The sequence below is a fragment of the Lissotriton vulgaris genome, chromosome 7 (assembly GCF_964263255.1).
Source record: "Lissotriton vulgaris chromosome 7, aLisVul1.2, whole genome shotgun sequence".
Classification (NCBI taxonomy): domain Eukaryota; kingdom Metazoa; phylum Chordata; class Amphibia; order Caudata; family Salamandridae; genus Lissotriton; species Lissotriton vulgaris.
Window position 1 is genome coordinate 544862573 of NC_141695.1, and position 14979 is coordinate 544877551.

At 47.6% G+C, this 14979-nt stretch overlaps 1 protein-coding gene across 1 annotated transcript in view; it reads right to left on the minus strand.

Moving 5' to 3' along the window:
• CFAP52 (cilia and flagella associated protein 52) overlaps nt 1–14979 on the minus strand; it is a 149490-nt gene that overhangs the window by 75897 nt on the left and 58614 nt on the right. Inside the window, exon 4 of the mRNA XM_086928737.1 lies at nt 11784–11912. Coding sequence (XP_086784863.1) covers nt 11784–11912 — 129 coding nt within the window. The remainder of the gene's footprint in view (nt 1–11783; nt 11913–14979) is intronic.

Sequence of the window (14979 nt, forward strand, 5' to 3'; positions counted from 1 at the left end):
ATACATCCATGAAGATGTTTTGTTGTGGGTGCCTCTAAGTATCAAGCAGCATAGACCACCAAAGCAGAAAGGAGGAGCACAAAACATGAGCATCAAAAGAAATCATTTACAGCCAGTGGTGGCGAGTGAGGGTTGGAAATGTGGAATGTTTAAGCAGTGGTGGCTGATGGCTTTTGAAAGTAGTTGAGTCTAAATGCCCGCTCCACATTAGTGTAATTAAGCATACCCGACTTCCGTCAGGGGAGGTCGTTCACGCCAGGGTGGTTCTAGGCCAAGAAGAGTTTGAAGAAAAGCGGGGTAAATATTACATTTTACCAAACAGTTTAAACATAAATGTGCTGAAGAGCAAAGGTCCCCAAGGAGAACTCATGGGATAGGCCAGTCATTTAATGGAAGGTCAGGCTAGCCTGAAACTCTCAACGACTGATAGAGGATCATCAGTCCATGAAACCTTTGTGCAAATGGTGCAATTTGCAGACAGTCCAGAAAATACAATTTCACAGTATCCCTCAAGTTCCCTTGCGTTTATATAGATGTCTTTGTTAATTTTCCATCCTACTTCAGTGAAACAATTATCAAGCATATGTTATGACTGACTATCCCCTTGGAAGGACCTGGATATACAAATAAAGCCATGCAAACTCAGGCAGTACACAGCAGAGCATGGAACAATTGTACAGGATTATATAGCAGTGTTGTCACCGAGGTTACATAAACCTGACAGGTAGACAGGCTACACCAGTCTTACAGACTAGTGTTTCAATCAGCAGTAGTGGTTATCACTCAGATATCAGCTTTAAATATACTTTGTCATGCAATCATTTTGTCCACCAACGCCAGCCTTTCTGCTTATGAACGTAGAACATTTTGATCTTTAATAAACATATTTAATTTTGGAAAATATACTAATTTCCAACAAAGAAAAGCTTCTAATTTTCAAAAAAAAAATTCCCTGAATACCAGAGTTTCGTTTTCGTGAATACACGTTGGGTGCCAAAACATAAATTTGTCATGTCCAGCAAGTAGTCGCATGCACTAGTGTCACACAAAGATAGATTCTGTCATGCACACCCATGTATCACCATTTCATGCCTGAGAAATCCAAAATAAGCACGTATTAGTCACGAATATGCCAGGGCCAGCAAAGACGTCCACAATGTGCCAGGAATCACCATTGTGCCAGAGTCCTCAGTAGGGCTGGGTTTCATCATGCCATGAATGCTCACAAGCTGCCAAGAATGACTACCATTTTACCAGGGTATGTATTAAATTACTGTTGACACCATCATTCCATGGATGTTCACAACATGCCAGGAATCACCAGAAGTACACCAGAGTCGATATTATACCAGGTTTAGGTGTCATCATGGATGCCAATATAAGCATGGTATTACAGGAGTGTACCACTAGACATACTAGAGATGGGCGTGTCAAGAAAGGCACAATATACAAAATAATCCCACAAATATGCCAACATTAAACTAGGGGTCAGCACCATGTGATGGAGGTTCACAATATGCCCGGAAATTCTACTGGTATACTAAAACACTCTCTATTTTGTCAGGGCTAGTATTACAGAAGGGGTGGGCATCATAATGCAATCAATGTCCACAATATACTTAGTATCACCAGCAGTGTGACAGAGCTCCCATTATACCAAATGTGTGGGCACCCCCATGCTAAAGCTGTCCACAATATTTAACAACATACTACCATTAAAAGGGCCTTGAACACCTTCCTAGTCAAAATATGCTTAGATTAAGATCTATCTAGAATTGGTTATTTGCACTCACTGTTATACTGACTAGCCACGCTTGTTCTCTTGCTGCTTTCTTACCGCATATCTTTTACCTTCAAATGAACATGCCTATCTCAGCCTGAGCCTCATCCTCAGCACACTATTATCACTACTGTTACATGTAGGATTTTAAAAAATTGTAAAGTACAGGTATTCCATGAGATCCAGTTGCACTATATAACAATGACAAATAAATTATTATACCAGCATTAAACTAGGGCTAGGAACCATGTGACGGATACCCGCAACAGGCCAGAAAATACACCTTTATGCCACAATCAGCTTTTTTTTTTTGTTGAAAATTCTTTATTGTCAGGAGTTTAGAAGAGATATTCATATCGACATTTTGTAGTTGTAGCGACATAACAGCAATATAAGCCCCCAATGGGGAAAGGATTTAACACAGTTTGCATCAACAGTTATCAGTTCCAATTATGGCCTAGTAGTTGAACAGTGAATAGAACAGTCATACGTATTACATGGCCCAATTTCACCCCTTCTCCTTAACGCTCATCCCGTTCATACGATTTCGATTCAGTAGTCTGACTTCACCCATATGTGGTGTTAGTGGGAACATATAAGAAAAAAGAAAACAAGCCTAAAAACCCAACAACGGTCATCATTATACAATTAAGTGTGTACGTTCACATATAATATCCTACAGGCTCATACATTCAGCATTCCGTCTTCAGTAGCGGTGCATATCCTCCGCCTCCCGGTCCCCCCCTTTAGTATGCTGGCATATTCATTGCCACTAGTCCTTGTCTTCCTCCGATTCCGAGTCCTCACCCTCTGGCAATGCCTCACACGGGTCACCCCTATATTTGTTCCATGGCATCCACACCCGATTCCACTTGCGGGGGCAGGCTCTTAGTACATATACTGCTCTCTCCTTTACCATGAGAAGGTCCATGTTTCTTATCCACCCCGCCACCGTCGGTAACTCCGGAGCGCCCCATCTCTGTGCAATGTCCCGTTTGGCCACTGTCACTGCTAGTGTGACCCACAGTTGTCCATACCTGTTTAAGTCCGTAGGGTCCCAAATGTTCAACAGGCACTTACGAGGTTCCGGCAGGACAGATACATTGATGGCCTGAGAGACTGTGCGCATAATCTGTCGCCATAGTTCCCTGATTTGTGGACATTCCCATAACGTGTGGAGGAGAGTCCCTTCCTCCCCGCATCCCCTGAGGCAGTATGGGTGTGGTGCTCTCTGTATTTTGTGGAGTAGAGTGCGAGTGTAGTAGGTGCGGTGTAACACCTTGAGCTGCACTAGGCGGAATCTAGCTGATATGCCTACTTCCCTCGGCGAGGCCAGTGCCTCGTTCCACTCCGTTTCATCCATGTCGCCCAATTCTTCCACCCATTTCTCTTTAAGTTTGTGTGTGGGATCTGGCAGGTTGTTAATCAATTTTTTGTACGTGAGTGAGGTCGCTTTTTGCTCCATGAATTCGGTGAGTAGCCTATCTTCAAGTGGCGATGATTCTGGGAGTGTGGTGTCTGGTGGGATCGCTTGCATTAGAGCATGCCTGATTTGTACATATCGGTACGTTTCAGTGGGCCCCAGGCCGTATTGTTGCTGGAGTTGCTGGAAGGGAATAACCGTGCCTCTGTCCCAGAGGTCCCCCACCACCGAGATCCCTATGTCGTCCCATCTCGCAAACCCCTTACAAGTCCGCAGGTTACCCAGTGTTTTAGTGTCCCATAGCGGAGTTAGCCTGGTAATTTTACCCTTCCACCCTAGGCGTGATTGTGCCGTATGCCAGATTGTCGCTGTGTGGAACGTTGGGCCAAGCAGGGTTTTCACTTGCGGGTAGTTGTACAGCACCGAGAGCATGCCCTCAGTCCCCAGTTGCGACCAGTCCGCCTTATATGCGGGGTCCTCCCGTGAGACGTGGATCCAATGATTAATAACCTTAAGCTGTGACGCCCAGTAATATAGTTGGAGATTGGGTAGTGCAATACCCCCCTCGTACCAGCTCTTTACCAGTTTTGCCTGCGCTATCCGCGCCGGGCCATTACTCCACAGCAAGCTGGAGACTAAAGCCGCTACCCGTCTAAAGTACTGTGGGTTAACCACATAAGGGGAGTTTTCAAGCACATACAGAAATCTCGGGAGAGCCATCATTTTATAGAGCGCTGCGCGCCCTAGAAGGGTCAGTGGCAGTGCAGCCCAGTATTTGACATCAGCACGCAATCTTTGCAGAGGTGGCTGCAGGTTTTTGATATAGAACTGTTTAGAGTCATTCGTCACATAAATACCCAAGTACTTAAAGGAGGAGGTGGTTATTGTGAGAGGACAGTCAGCCGGCAGCACCGGAGCCGGGCCCTTAAGGACATAGAGTACAGATTTGGACCAGTTCAGGGTATATCCCGAGGCTCTGCCATGTTCATCGCAAACTGCCAACAGGGCGGGGACCCCTTCATTTGGTCCGGCCATGTATATTAACATATAGGGAGACCTTGTCCTCCCACCCGTCACTCCAAGTGATGCCCCGGAATAACGGCGTTGATCTAAGCAGGATTGCCAGCGGTTCCAGCACTATCGCAAACAACAGGGGCGACAGCGGGCACCCCTGCCTAGTCCCCCTCCCCAGTGGAAAGGTCGAAGATATGCGACCATTTGCAACCACCTGCGCCATCGGTTGGGTGTAGAGTAGTCGCACCCATGCCAGATATTGGGGTCCGAAACCCATGCGGGTTAGGACAGCAAATAGGTATTCCCACTCCACCAAATCAAACGCCATTTTAGCATCTAGGGAAAGTATCACAGCCTGCTCCGTAAGAAGATGCCCCATGGACCCTTCGTAGATTCAGAGCTGTGCTTCTGTGTGGCATAAAGCCCGATTGGTCAGGGTGTATCAGGGTACTCAGATGCTTGGTTAGACGACTGGCCAGGAGTTTCGCCAGGACCTTTGCTTCTGTGTTGAGCAGGGAAATGGGTCGGTACGAGGCACTGTCTGTTGGTGGCTTGGTTGGTTTGGGGATGGCCACAATGGTGGCCGTGCGTTGGTCGAGTGGAAGCAGCGCCTTTTTTGCGCTGTCTTTATACATGTCTAAGAGGGGCTTGGCCAGCACCGAGTCCATTATCTTGTACCATTCCACAGGAATTCCGTTTGGGCCTAGGGCCTTGCCTGACTGCAGCGCCTGTATTGCCAACTGGACCTCTCCCTCTGTCAGGTCAGCATCAAGTTCCTGTTGTGCTTCAGGTGTGAGCATGGGGACGGGAATGTGACTAAGTGACTCTGTAGCCTCCCGCTCAGTGACTGGCCGTGTCGGTGTGTAGATCCCCTGGAAGTGGCGAGCTAGAGCGTGGACTATTTGTTCCGGGTGAGTTTGCAGCACGCCGGCCGCATCGTAGAGCCTGTGTATCCCCTTGTTACTGCCACCTCGTTTGTCCAGCCATGCCAGCATCTTCCCTGCCTTCAGAATGCTGCCGCCCGCCTGGTCCTCCGGCTGCCCAGAAGAGCCCCCTCAAAAAAATCCCTACAAACTCTTCACTGGCTTCCGATCAATGAAAGAATTGATTTCAAAGTCCTTTGTATCGGTCACAGGATCGTACATGGCAAGGGCCCGGCCTTCCTCCGGAACCTTCTCTGCCCCTATACGCCCACTCGACATCTCCGCTCGTTAGGAGCAGGCCTCCTCGCTGTCCCCAGACACAAGAAAGCCAGAATGGGAGGAAGATCCTTTCGCACTTTGGCAGCACAGAAATGGAACTCTCTCCCCCTGAGCTTAAGAGTGGAAACATCAGAGCTCATCTTCCGTAGCAAGCTCAAAACACTCCTCTTTCCCAAAGGTTAGCCCGTCTCGTCTGACGGAGCAGATGGCTCTTCTGACAGCGCGGGGACACACTGTAAGTGTAACCATGCGCTTTACAAATTCAGAAATAAATAAATAAATTATCGCCCACATCATAGATTCGGTGTGCGGTGTTCGCGAGGTGCCCTTTGGTGATCGTAGTGAGGTGTGTCTGGTGTTGCTGCTGACGGAGCTGTAGTTCATGTGCTGTCGCAGGGGTGGGGTCTGCCATATGCGCAGTGTTCGCCGTGTGTAATGCTAATTCCAAATTAGCCAGTGCAGCTCTAGACTCCCTTTTATACCCAGTAATGGCTGATATGGACGCCCCTCGGAGGACCGTATTGTAAGCCTCCCACAGAACTGAGGGTGAGGTGACCGATCCTGTGTTCTCATTGAAATAGTGTGTGGTGGTTAACTTGAGTTTTTTCCTAATGTCAGGTACCTGTAGATAATTGGGATAGATCGGGTACAGCCTAGCTCGTTAACATTCTTTAGTAGAAAGGTGAAGGGAGATCGGGGAGTGATCGGAAATGCCTCGCGGCAGGATATCAAGTCCATCCACGGAGCTCAGCCCAACCCCTAGAAAGAAGAAGTAGTCAATACGTGAGAGGCTATTGTGGGGTGCTGAGTAGTGTGTGTATTGCTTCGCTGTGGGGTTCAGGTGACGCCAGACGTCTGTGAGGCCCATAGCTGACAAGAATCCCGGAAGTGTGGCAGTCCCTCTCTGGCGATCCCGTATGGGAAAGGTGTCCAGTAGGGGGTCTGTGATAGCATTGAAGTCCCCCCCCAGGATCACGTCCCCCTCCGGGAGATCAATAAGGAATCGGCTAAGTGCTGGTAAGGCTGTAGCGTGAAGTGCTGGGGGGATGTATACAGATATCACATTCAGGGCCTTCACCTCCCACTGGCCTGAGAGTGCTGCGAACCGCCCCTGATCATCCGTCTTGTGGCCAGTGACCAAAAAGGAGGAATTGTTTCTGAGGAGTATCCCGGTGCCCCTGGAGCCTGAGGTGAACTCGGAGTGTACTGCCATGGTGTACCCACGCCTGTTCAGAGCCTTACAAGTGGTCCCTGCTAGATGTGTTTCCTGCAGCAGCACTAATTCAGATTTATGACGTTTAATAGTTTGCAGCACCAGACCCCGTTTAATTTTGTCCCCCAACCCCCTGACATTCCATGTGAGGAGCTTCAGTGGGGGCACCTGTGTCGTTACAGGGGTACCCACAGCGGGTGTAGCTTGGTCTTGTTGTGCCATTTGAGTTTATGAACCATGATAGCAATGTGCAGCAGGATAATGAAGCCAGTGTGAGGAGGTGGTGCATGCCGCCTGTAGTTAGCAATGTATCTGTGCCTTGTAGAATCGCAATGGTGATGACCAAAAAACTTAACTTTAACTTTAACCTTGTAACTCCCATCCCTCCACCCCCTCCCTGCTCCCCTGCACCACGGACGAAATCCCAAGGTCCCAAGGGCTGTGTCCAGATCGTGTTGCACCCATCTCAGTCACTCAGCCCCTGCTAGGCTGACCAGAATCAAACGGGTCCCTCTCAAGATCAGAGTCTAGGCCCCCGGCCGCGCCCTGTTCAGTGGCCGGGCTGGCCGCACGGTGGTCCGGCGTTCTCTCACTACGGCGGTCCTGGCGGTCTTTGTGCGGGCGTTGAGGCTTGCCCACCGGTCTCCAGCCATCCAGCCACTCTCGTGCCACCTCGGGGTTGTCGAAAAACCATGTCCTCCCCTCAGCCACAATCCGCAGTTTGGTGGGGAAGAGCATTGAATAGGGCAGACCCCTGTCTCGTAGCGTCTTCTTGACTTCATTGAAGGATTTTCGACGTCTGGCCACCTCGGCTGTGTAGTCTGGGAAGAACGCCAGAGTAGAGTTTAGAATTTTCACCGGCGGCGCCACCCTGGCTGCCTGCAGAATGGCGTCCCTGTCCCTAAAGTTGAAGAGTCTGGCCAGCACCGGCCGTGGCGTGGCCCCTGGTTTGGCCGCACCTCCCGGGACACGATGTGCTCTCTCGATGGAGAAGAAGTTGGACAGGCCTTTAGGCTGCAGTTTGGTCTTAATGAGGTCTTCGATGTACAGGTCCATGGCCCCCTTCCCCTCCGATTCCGGAAGGCCTAGGATGCGGACGTTATTTCTTCTCGAGCGCCCTTCCTGGTCATCCAATTTTTCTTGTAGTTGTTTAGTGGTCTTTTCCAGTCGCTCCATCGCCACCTGAAGATCTGAGGTGTCTTCAATGAGGGATTTTGTGACTACCTCCACTTGCGACACCCTCTCCGACATTTTCTTAAAATCTGCTCGCAGCAGGTTCACCTCGGTGGAGATGGTGCCTACTGTCGCCTGGACCTCTGTGAGGGTTCTCATAATGGCTTCCAGTGTAACTTTCCCAGTTCCATTTGCGTCAGTGGAAGCATCGGTGGAAGCACCGGCGGAGTGTCGTCCAGGCCCCTGTGAGTGGCCGCTCTGGGCATAGGCAAATTTATCAAGCTTTGCTTGCGTCGTTGTCGTGCTCCTCGTGTTCTTGCCCGTCATTATGTTATGCTTGGTTCTACAGTGTCCGGTCTTTCAGTTGGTCCCTGCCCGGCCTCCTACCGTGCAAACCTTCCCCTTGGTGTTCGCCGTTGAAGCAGCCGGTAAAGGTTCAAATTGTGGCGTACCGCAGGGCCCAGGTCGCTCCCCGCCCGGAGTTTAGCCTTATGTTACAACCACGTGCGAGGCCTTCGTCGCCGTGGTTGCTGTCGTTGGAGTCAGTAGAAGGGTTTTGCTGCGTTGTTGGCGGCGTTTGCACTACTCGTACTCCGTTACGTTTTCCCGCTTCACGTGGGCCGTACCGCCGCCTTCTAGGTCTGTGACGGGCGGTTTGGAGACTGGCGCCACCACGGTGTAAGCGGCCCTCTTGCCCAACGGTGTCCCGGATTAATGTTGCTGCGGGGGGGTTGCGCCGACCCAGGCGTCCTCCGCCCTACCGTGCCGTGTGTGGTGGGGCGTCCGCACGGCAGCGCAGGTCCAGGATGGCTCCTACGCTGTGCGGGGTCTCGCCTGCCCTCGATGGTGTCGAAGTCTTGGCTTAGGGGGACCGGAGGTCGATCCCAGATGCAGCGTTATTTAAGCGCTGTGATGAGACCTGGCGTCAGGCGGGGAGGTGCGGGTGCCGGCTGAGGCCGACTTCTTCCGGCCGGGCAAGGTGACTTCCGGCCGGCCCGTCCCGGTACTTTAGGCCGGTGCTGCTGAGCTGTCGTAGGCCTCGCCTCACCGCCGGCGAATGGAGCACTTCCCGGCGTCGGATTTGCACCGGGGGCGGCTTGATGGGCGCCGCTTGGTTCCCGGAGCCGATTTCACCCCTTCGGGCTGGTCAGTAGACGGATGTGTATGCGGATTATTGCGCGGGCCGGTCTGCCTTGCGGAGCTCCCGAGTTAAGCTGCCGCCATGTTCGGCAGTTGGCCACGCCCCTCCACAATCAGCTTTTTAGGAGCGGCGCATCACCATGCCACTGATGACCACAATATACCAATAGTTATCACCATTAGGCTAGGTCATTTTTATACCAAAAGTGGATAGTTGTAGTACAATCATGCCATCAATGCCCATAATATTACAAATATTATCCCTATTATGCCAGGTCCAACATTTTACTTGTGTGGCCACTTTCACTTGAACACCCACAATATATGAAGAATTAACATTTTTTTCGCATTCAGAAGTTTATCAGGATTGGGCGCCATCAGGTCACGGATGGCCATAAAATATTTCTAATCCTACCCTGAAAGCTGTCACTGTAACCCATGTTGCAAATCACAATGATAGAGCATGATTTCTTTTACCTCAAAGTCCCTTGTAGCATAGTTCAATATCTCCTTAAACTCTTGCACCACCAATGGTGCCCAGTTCTACGCACCCTTCTCCCTGAGTCAGACTAATGAAGGTATCATCACCAATCTCTTTATGCCACTACCTTAACACAGGCCAACCAGAACTGCCTGTCTGTCTGTCTATCCTCAGCCCATCAAAGCACTCTAAGATAACCCCTCCAGTTCTACAGTGCACCTTTGCTTCTGGCTGCTCACTCGACGAGTGGAGATCAGACAAGGCTAATCATGCAAGCATTTCAGCAAATATTCAATATTTGGATGTTGGTGTACTCCTCCTGATAGAAACATGGCACACATATCTGCCTCAATCGACCATGGATAACCCTATCCTCCCTGGTATTGAATCCCGAGGCTAGACTGTGACCAAACATGTGGGTAGTGACTTTTATACACAAGGCTTTGCTGCCTACTCTTATTTCTCCAACTTCAGTCTAGTCAGTGACAGTGTCTAATTATAGACCCATCACCCTCCCCTGCCAGCTAAAATTGATCTACCACTCCGAGAAATAAGATCTCATCTGCAGACCACCTTAGGAAACACATAACTACCCAGCCTGTCTCCTATGATGTAATGTTTCTGCCTAGAAGACATTCATATACAATGGGAGAACTAATCAGATATCACAGCACCTAACCTTGCCTTATTTTTGTCTGACCATAGTTTCATCCTATATTGGGTTGACGCGCCTCATCACAAGGACAGAACCCTGGCCATATTCATTTTAAAACAAGACTGTCTTTGTGACACACCCTATAATTGTTGACTTGTCTGACCATCTAAGAATCCATTTGGCTGGAAAGGCAATAGAGCTGACATATGGCCCAGAAATAGGAGTCTTATTAAACATTCTCTTTCTTAGCCATTAAATGTGAGAGACGAAAAGTGTGACAGGAGACTACATTTCCAGTCCAGGAAGTTGTAACCACTGATGCTTCCATATAACCATTTGATTAACATGCCTGACCGGTTGGAAAGGAGCTAAGAAGCAGCCCTGTTATAAAAAGAACCTCTTTCATGAAGATCATCAGGTCACAAATCTCTCCAAGCCTCAGACCTTCACCTGGAATCACTGAGATTTTGTAGTAAAATACTGTGGATGAGATAATCAGCCCGCAATAACAGAGCATACGCTAGATTCAACACATAGAACAGTACTAGATCTCTGTGAATTTTAACTGCCATTCATCTGAGAGGGTTTCTTCATTCGAAGAATATTTAAAAAAAAGATGGTCAGGTGTCCGAACGTCAATTCAGAGCCCAGTATCCAGATTTCTCTTTGTCGTACGCCGCCCAACAGATTGAGAGCTGAAGCTACCCTTCGAAGGGAAATATTTTTGACAGCTACAGATGAAGCAGGACCATGATCTGGAAGGGTGTTATGCTCATCCCCAGCAGTCAGGGATGATAAAGAAGCCCTCCAATAGCTTTGAGGAAAGTTAGCCAAATCCTGATCAGTCTTGTAGCACATTCGACCGACAATGAATGGACTGAAGGTCTTGGAAACAGGCTTCAACACTGTAACAACCTCTTTGGGAGTGATAAGTACCCTATGATGCAGGCTTTTTGTTTTTGTAAATAAATGCATTCCCTTCCTTGAGAGTCAACAGAGCACGTCCCTCTGCGTCTCAAGCTTTGACGGCAATTATAACTTCTATTTCCTAAGGAAGCTTCAACCCCAGATATTGGCAGCTTGGTAATAAAAGAGCCTCATAGCAAGTGCAAGTGCAAGGACCCTGACAGCAAGAGGAAGGGCCTTTATGGCAAGCTCTAGGTCCCATAGGCTGCAAAATTATGAAGGTGACCTAAAGCACCATTAGGTTTCAGTTAACTCATCACATGATAATTATCATTTTATTTGTAATTGCAACTCCAGCCAGGTCGAATGGGGCGGGGACGAACCCTTACCGTCAGAGGGAGCAGGAGTGATTTGCACATAACAGCCTGGACACAACCATGCACACTGGGCATTTTCTCCATTGGGCTGTGCAACACAGCCCCGTAGAGAACATGCCCAGCCTCCCAGGTAGTCCCTGAGCGGCCAATCAGGACAGGAGCCTGGGTGCTTCTGGTGCAGCAGAGAAGAAGATGGAGGAGAGATGTGCTACAGTGAGAATAAGGTGGTACGTTTCTTTTTTCAGGCCTTCCCTCGCAACCCAACACCCCCTTTCTAAGGCAGCCACCACTGCCAGCTCCCAAATACCCTCTGTAGCTAACATAATCCATTCCCCACCCCATCAGGTGTCTGTGCCTAAATCTGCTTGGTGAACCCAGCAAGTGTAAAGAAACTGGGAATCGCTTTGGGAAATATTTACTTTCCAGCTGTCATGAACATCTCGTCACTGGTGTTAGAGTACATCAGGGTCTTGGCGTGGCCAACATTGAGGGCTGAAGCGGGACTTCCACAGATTGCCTCTCGCTTTGCTACATTCCATATCACCACACTGCAAGAGAAAGAGAAAACATATTCTGATTCTGCACAGCACCATTAAGGAGAGCCAATATAAAGCGTAATTACGCATCATCAAGCCTTTATTCTGATTAGAGTACGGTTTTTAAGTAAATAGGAGGGAACAAATGATTATTATAGATAATAGATTCAAGTATGTGAATAATGATTACCATGGCATTTTAATAAATGTTTAGAAAGAATCAGTAATGTGCTTGTACGTTATTTGTAAAGCCTTTGCCTGCCCTCTTGTGGCAGAAATCAATACATGCTGAAAACAATCAGGCAATGCGCTGACTCGATGTTGAACTTTGCATTAAATGTTTTTTTTAATGTCTTTGTCCTTTTTCGGTGAGTAGCATGCTACTCTGAAACACGTAAAGGTAGTGAAATATGAAATTTGAGAAGTGGACATGTGAGTCTGTTATTTTGATTGAAAAGGATAGTGGAAGGATAGAAGAGTGATGGATTTAGACTTTTTCTGTTTTTTTTATTTTGGAGGGTAGAGCAGTAGGAGGAGGCTTGGGATGAGTAAAACAGGATGTGGAGGGGAAAAGTCAGAGGGAAGAGTTTAGAAAGGCTTGCTTTGGGGGATAGTTATTCTAAAAGAGGTGTAAGATGATGCAAGGAGGGGTAGAGTAGGGGAGAGTCTAGAAAGGTTTATTTTGGGGATCATGGTAGTGTTATGGGGTTTGGGATGAATGAAAGAGTGGATGTAGAAGATATATCGATAGAGGTATAAAGTGGGAAATAGGGTAGTGCATTGGAAAGAATAGTAGAAAGAAGTTTGAGATGAGTCAGAGAGTTGAAGTAGAAGATATATTCAGAGAAGAATAGGGTGAGGCATAGGGTAGTGCATTGGATATGCTGAATTAGAAGAAAGTAGTAAAAATAGATCCATAAGTACAAGGAAAGTATATAGATGTTTAAAGGAGGTAAGTATATGTAGATTAAAGATATTGATAGAGGTATAGGATGAGAAATAGGGTAATGCATTGAATATGTTTTTTTAGGAGAAAAGTAATACATATATATAGATCCAATTACATGGAAGGTATATAGATGCATAAAGGAAGTAAGTATATGCAGGTTAAAGATGCATTAGATAAACTCTGGTTTTCAAGTATTGTTGCACTTAAAATGTATGTTTTTAAACATAATATTCTATATGTTTATACAAAGCAATACACATATATAGGTACATATCTATAGTACAAATAAATGCTTAGACACAGAGGGATATGCTGTATATTTCTGTTTGTGTATGGTGCTTATGTGGGGAAGAGACAATTCTTTAGTAGTTTTCTGAAGATAAGGTGGTGGTTTATTTTGAGGGGTAAAGAGTTCCATAGTTTGGCTGCTCGAACAGAGAAGGATGTGCCACCCATCGTTTTTTTTTCGCCTCTGGGGAGTTTGAGGCAAGGTGTCACTCTAGAGCAGACGTTCCTTTGTTGAATGTGTATGGTGATTTTATTCCTGATGAAGAGTGGCTCCGTTCCATGTATTGCTTTGTGGATGATACAAAGCAGCTCGAACATGGATCTTCTGGTAACTGGTAACCAATGCAGGGCTTTCAAGGCAGGTGAGATGTAGTCTTGCGGTTTGATATGCAACAGTAGTCTGGCAGCCGAGTTCTGAATCCGTTGTAGTCTTTTCATGGTCATAAAAGGTGTTAAATGTGTAAAAGACTCTGACACCCTACATCAAGAGGAGTATTATAAACAGATGGAGAGATGAGGAACACTGATGGAGGGTGGTAGTGAGGGAATTCATGGAGAAGGTCATGATGTGGAGGAGGTTAGATTGTCGCCACCAATGCCTAAGTCGGCTCTGGGCGGGTCCATAACTCTGTGAACTAAAATTGCCTTGCCCAAAGCAGGGCTGTTAGAATCAGTGTGCACAGCTCTCCTTAGTTTTCGGAGAAACCCTGGTAGGAAAAGTGCTTCAGGAAAGGCATACACTTACATAATTGACCAGGAATCAGAAGAGCTTCCAGGTGTGTCCTGGGATACCTTCTGGCATAAAGAGGGCATTTGGCACAGTTTAGGTGGCAAACAGGTTGAGAGGCAGAGCCCCAGATTTGTTGAAAACTAGCTGAAGTTGTTATATATCTACTCCCATTTGTGGCAGGTCCAATCGCGTCTGATGTGAGTCGTCACCACTGCATCCTGCAACCCTGTGCCACGCTCAATGTTGTGCAGAAAAAGCCAATGCCAAAGGGTTTGTGCTTCCTGAGAAAGAGACTTGTTCCCCCTTGCTTACTTATGTAGTAAAGGGGTTGACATGCTGTCTGCCCCTTTGGACATCTTTTGATTGGCAATCGAGGTGGAAAGGCGTTTAGAGGCAACCTGACTGCTCTCAATTCCAGTACATTGATAGGCATGCCAGACTTTTCTGCTGAACACAGATGGAGAGATTCTGAAGAACTCCCCATCCCTGATGGGATGGATCTGTAATGCAGTGTTATCTAAGCACCTACATGGTACAGCTCTTGTCCTGAGAAGTTGTTGTGTAGAAATACCCACCATTCTAGAGCGGAGGTAATTGAAACAATGTCTTTCCAGCGACCTGTAACTCACTTCCAATGGTAATCCAACTAGACACAAGGGGCCCGATGCAGGTAATTCTAATTTAACACTTCAAAAATACCTAATGATACCAAATCGGTATTTAAGAAGTGGTAAATTAGAGGGGGGGAAATGTAGGTAATTCTGAATCGGTAAATACCGAATCTGTAAGATTCGGTATTTACCGATTCTGTAAATACCGAATCGGTATCCCCCATTGATTCCTATGGGCCTTGAAGCCCATAGGAATCAATGTGGAATACCGAATCGGTATTTACCGATTCGGTAATTACCTATTCTTGCAAGGGTGCAGGGGGTGTCACTTTGACACCCTCAAGTACCCCAATTACAGGCTTGTGTGCCATGTGGCACACATACATGCCCTAAGGGCATGTCTGTGTGTCACATGGCACAGGTGTGCATGCACACATGTGCATGCACACCTGGATTCGGTATTTTACCACCCAATTGGATTGGGTGGTAAAATACCGATTC